This window comes from Acanthamoeba castellanii (assembly GCF_000313135.1).
Source record: "Acanthamoeba castellanii str. Neff unplaced genomic scaffold scf7180000084752, whole genome shotgun sequence".
Taxonomy (NCBI): Eukaryota; Discosea; order Longamoebia; family Acanthamoebidae; genus Acanthamoeba; species Acanthamoeba castellanii.
The window spans coordinates 54,966-59,885 of NW_004457657.1; the positions used below are offsets into that span (position 1 = coordinate 54,966).

Consider the following 4,920-nt stretch of genomic DNA (forward strand, 5'->3'; position numbering starts at 1 on the left):
GTTCAAAATGATTTTGAGAATGATTTTTTTCGTGCGCGGCACCGCTACTCCGTCGACTATTTTGTGGCATTGTCGGCACATGGCGCTGCTTTATTTTACTTGGGTAGGGGCAATCTGGAGAGGGGGCTGCTGGTGTCACGCGTGACTGCACGACGGAGGCACCCTCTTGGCAATCCCGCCCCAAATCTTCGTCACTTTCGGCTTTCGGCTTCATCGTGGACAAATTACCACCTCGGTCGCCCGCGCTGTTGCAATAAATAATTCTAAATTCATAATTTTCGTGCCCCCAAGGAAACAAATAAATAAGTCATTTCCTCTGTCAGATGGGCCACCAATTGGGCGATTGTGGTCAACAAAAAGACCCACCAGTGAAGCATTCCTGTCAAGCGCCCTTAAAAAAATATAATAGAAATTATATCGTTTTAAACAAATAAAATAGAAATTGTTTCAGTTGATTGAACAACACATTGATGGATGAGAGAGGACCTGCGGTGGCGGCCTTCTACACATGGCTCGCCACTAACGGGCTTGATGTGGAATGTCCAGACCACGTCAAGTTTCGCCTGGCTACCTTTCCTTGGACGGGCCGAGGCACCCGAGCCACTGTGCCCATCCACGTACGTGTCCTGATTCGCAAATGCAGATCTCTTCATGGAGGTCTCCAGCATCGCGCCTCACGTCATGCTTGGGGAGGGAAGGAAGAGGATGTTCTCGCATCGGTGCCGCGACAGCTGATCTTGTCGGCAGTGACCGCCACCGATTCGCGAGTGGTACGCGACGTGCTGCCGGCCGTCGAGGGCACCATCCTGGCCGACCCCATGGTGGCCCTCGCCCTCTTGCTCCTCTACGAGAAGAACCTCGGACCCGCCTCCTTCTGGGCTCCCTACTTTCATATCCTTCTACTTCCTCCCCTCTGCCGCTTTGTGCCGCTACTCGCTTGGTGGCAACAAACAAAGCGCAACAAGCCCGTGCAGTGGATCGTGTAGTGGCTTCTTGTAGCACCCCGTATCGTGTAGTGGTATGCTTCTTCTTTGACTCGTTCACGCCTCCTGCCGACCAGCTACAACCTGCCCATCTTCTGGAGCAGCGAGGACCTGGTCCTGCTGGAGGAGGCCCACACCGACATCCTGCCCCACAGCCGCAACATGCGCACCTCGATACTACGCCTCTACTTTGGCTTTCTTCTCCCTCTCTTCCACGTACGGCCCATTCTTCTGCGATCCGGGTCTCGTGGGGCTAGTGCGCGGTAGCTACTCATTTTTATCTCCATCTTCAAGGACTACCCGGACATGTTCTCGCCCGCGGTGCACACCTGCGACGAGCTTATGTGGGCCTTCGCGACGGTGAGCCACGGCTCTCTTTGCTTTTGCATTCATTCCGCTTTGCTTTCGACGCTGATCGCTGGAGCTGACGGACGCGTGTGCGTGTAGATATGGAGCCGCGGATACTGGCTCGATGGCGACGACACCATGCCCGCCATTGTGCCGCTCGCAGGTTTGGCCCTGCCGCTTCACTCGCTTTTTCCTTCCCCCGTGTGTCTGGGCTAATGAGGCTCGCGCAATCAGATATGCTGAACCACAACACCGAGAAGGGCGGGGAGAGGGTGGCGCATTACTTTTACGACGCCGATGCCCAGATATTCAAGGTCATCTCCAAGACCTCTTATGAACCCGGTCAACAGGTTAGCTCCCCCCTTTGCTTCCCCGTACGCACGCACTCACTGTGGCGTCTAGTTGTTGATCGATACCTACGTGGTGTTGTGCGTGTGCGGTGGTGCGTGTGCGTGTGTGGCCAGGTGTTGACGCATTACGGCAATAAGGCGAATGGTAATTTCCTGGAGGACTACGGATTCGTGTACATGAACAACGACCAGAACGAGTTCTACCTGCCCATCCCGGCCTTCGTCACGCAGCACATGGGGCCGACCCACCTGCGCCACGTTCACTCGCTCATCGCGCTGCGGAATATCGCCAATGCGTTAGCTCTACCTCCTTCATCCCCCGCCTCCCCCTTCGCTTCATCGTCGAGTGAGTGTGCACAGCTCAACCCGTTCTCCTCTGCGTGTTGCTGTTCCGCGCCGTCATCTTCGTCATCGCGTGATACTGGTGGTGCTGGTGGTGGTGCGTGCGACTGCGCGGGTCGTGGCTACGGCTATGGTGGTTATCCCCGGCCGCCTTGGTACTACAGGGAGCACGTGTACGTGAAGCACAACGTCTTCCCCTCGGCTGTGTGCAACCTCTTCCGCACGTATCTGCTCTCGCCCGCCCAGCTCTGCTCCGCCCTCGATCTACCGCCCGTCGAGCACTTTCAGCCCGAGACCTACGACGGGGCCGACCCATCATCGCTGTCATTTTCATCGTCATCGACGCCCGAGGCCGCGGACGGCACGACCCAGGAGCCCGTGGCGGAGCTCACCTATTTTGTCGATGTGGAAAACGAGATGGCCACGTACGAGCTCTTCATCCGATGCTGTGACCACTGGCTCGCCAGCTACTCGACGACGATGGCCGATGACGCGGCTTTCATCGAGGGTCGAATGGGCTCTGGGCCGTCCAACAACAACAACGCGAGGATGGTGCGCACCCTGCTGCACGAGGAGAAGCGGACCATCGTGCACCTGCGGGACTGCTTCGAGCAAATGATCGCGTACGTGCGCGACACTGGCGTCGACTGGGCGCACGTCCGTCTACTTGACGGCCAGCACGTGCCCAAGTAACATTTATTTCTTATGCATATTCCACATTCCGTCAAAAAATTACGAAGCTCCAGAAAATAAAAAGAAAAGAATTTTCTGCCGTTGGCTGAATTGGCCGGCCATCAGCAGATCAGCCCTTCGATACACGTCGCAGGAAATGGCAGCAGTTGCATCTCGAGGTGCCGCTGATCATGGAGCGAAGAAGCAGATGTTTGCCCCAACGGTCGAGGAGATCGTGCGGGATCGGCTCACACAGCTCAGTCTTCAGTACTGGGCCGGGGCACCCGATCAGCTCCCATTCGATCCCAAGATCGTGGATGATATTTACACTGAGGAGCTATCAGCACCCAATCCCTTCTCCCGCATCATGCTCCTCGAACTGGCACATTATCTCGAAGCGTACGAAAGCCCCCAATTCCATCTATTTGTCCCTTGAGTAGATTTGCACTACTTTCAAAATTTCTTTCGATCATGATCTCACACACCACTGATGCTACGTGATCGTTTAGATTTTTGTGGCCCAATTTCGATGCCGATAAGTCGTCGGTCGCGCATGTGGTGTCCATCCTGGTGATGGTGAACGAGAAGTTCCGCGAGAACGTGTCGGCACCGTGGGCCTGTTTCCAGGAGGACGAGGCCCGTTTCGGCCGCTTCTTCCAGCGCGTGCTGGGCCTGCGCGAGGAGCGACAGCTCTCCACGCGCGAGGAGGCCGTCTACCTCCTCTTCCTCATCAACTCCTTCCAAAGCCTCGAGAACCCCATGGTCCGCTCCGAATGCCTCAAGTACGCCACTGTCTCCTCGAACACGCACACAACCACGCGCGCACCCAATGATTGCTCACCGTGTGTGTGTGTGTGTGTGTGTGTGTGGTGTTGATGCGCAGGCTGGTGTACCTGCCACTCTGGCTGTCGGTGGCCGAGGGGCGCGCCGAGCAGGAGGTGCGTTCGCTTCCGCCGCGAATCCAGGAGCGATGGAAGAAGCTCAAGACCGCCAGCAAGAAGAAGACCAAGAAGAACACGAAGAAGAATGCCAACGACCCGGCGCGCACCTTCATTCCGGGCCTGCTGCGCCACTTCCTCGACCTCCTCGACCTCCTCGAGACCCCGCCCGCCGACAACGCCGACGAGGCCGCTCAGGAGGAGCGCAGCGCGCGCGTGGCCTACTGCGAGCGGCTTGTGGAGTGGCTGATCGACCTCGAGTCGCAGCTGCCCACGCGGCGGTTCTTCCACCTGGTGCTGCAGGACGCGCACGTCGTGGAGCGGTGCCGCCTGTCGGCCTTTGCCAAGCGGCCGGAGGCCAGCCTCTTCCAGCAGCTGGTCGACATGCTCGCCGCCTTTGCCGCGTTCGACGTCAACAACTACTCGGGCGAGGCCCTGTCCGACGAACAGGCCACCGCGTTCCACTGCCGCCGCATCCACGCCCTGCAGAAGGCCGCCTTCAAGCTCTTCCCCGACGAGCTGCGCGCGTTGGCCATGTCCAACATCGGCGCCGTCCAGGCCCGCCCCTCGCTCGCGCGCCACCTCGCCGCCCTCTCGCCCGCGCAGCTGCGCCAGCTCGCCGAGCACCTCCACCTGCTCCACCCGCCGCCCAACACTGGCGCCGAGCCCGACGCGGTGGAGTCCACCGAGTTCCTGCTCGAGGTGCTGCTCACGCACCACGAGCTGCGGCCGTCGCAGCTGGACAAGGTCAACCAGCTGGCCCTGTACCCCAACGAGGAGATCCTGTGGGACGAGAACGCGGTGCCGGCCGCCACCTACACCGGCGAGCACTGCCTCGCGCTGCCCAAGCTCAACCTGCAGTTCCTCACCTTCTACGACTACCTGCTGCGCAACTTCAACCTCTTCCGCCTCGAGGCCACCTACGCCATCCGGGCCGACGTCGAGGACGCCGTGCGCCGCATGAACCCGCGCCGCACGCCTTCGGGCCAGACCGCCTTCAACGGCTGGGCCCGCATGTCCCTCCCCATCAAGAACTTCCGCATCACCGCCGTGCGCCCGCCGCGCATCGGCGAGAAGCAGCCGGCCGCCGTCGAGGCCGAGGTCATGTGGAACCTGGCCGACACCCAGGGGCCGATGCGCCACGAGTGGGAGGAGCTCCGCGAGCACGACATCCTCTACCTGCTGGTCGTCAAGTCCCCGCTCGCGCCCGGCGAGCAGCCCGCCGCCGACGCGCCGTTCCGCGACCAGTACGGCGTCACCTACTGCCGCGGGGCCGAGGTGGCCTTT

The 4,920-nt window shown here is 59.8% G+C and overlaps 2 protein-coding genes across 2 annotated transcripts in view; both read left to right on the plus strand.

The window, feature by feature from the left end:
• Nucleotides 1-470: 470 nt before the first annotated feature.
• ACA1_196310 ([Ribulose-bisphosphate-carboxylase]-lysine N-methyltransferase) lies at nucleotides 471-2,716 on the plus strand (the record flags this gene model as incomplete). The annotated part of the gene is made up of 8 exons (XM_004353235.1): nucleotides 471-617; nucleotides 699-985; nucleotides 1,061-1,199; nucleotides 1,251-1,343; nucleotides 1,431-1,494; nucleotides 1,566-1,681; nucleotides 1,796-1,977; nucleotides 2,188-2,716. 8 exons carry the CDS (start codon nucleotides 471-473, stop codon nucleotides 2,714-2,716), a joined length of 1,557 nt encoding a protein of 518 aa, XP_004353287.1.
• Nucleotides 2,717-2,903: 187 nt separating this feature from the next.
• Nucleotides 2,904-4,920, plus strand: part of ACA1_196320 (FHA domain containing protein) — a gene marked incomplete at both ends in the record, with an annotated part of 3,772 nt that continues 1,755 nt past the window's right edge. The window contains 3 exons of the mRNA XM_004353236.1: nucleotides 2,904-3,094; nucleotides 3,205-3,477; nucleotides 3,579-4,911. Of these exons, the coding sequence (XP_004353288.1) occupies nucleotides 2,904-3,094; nucleotides 3,205-3,477; nucleotides 3,579-4,911 (1,797 nt within the window). The remainder of the gene's footprint in view (nucleotides 3,095-3,204; nucleotides 3,478-3,578; nucleotides 4,912-4,920) is intronic.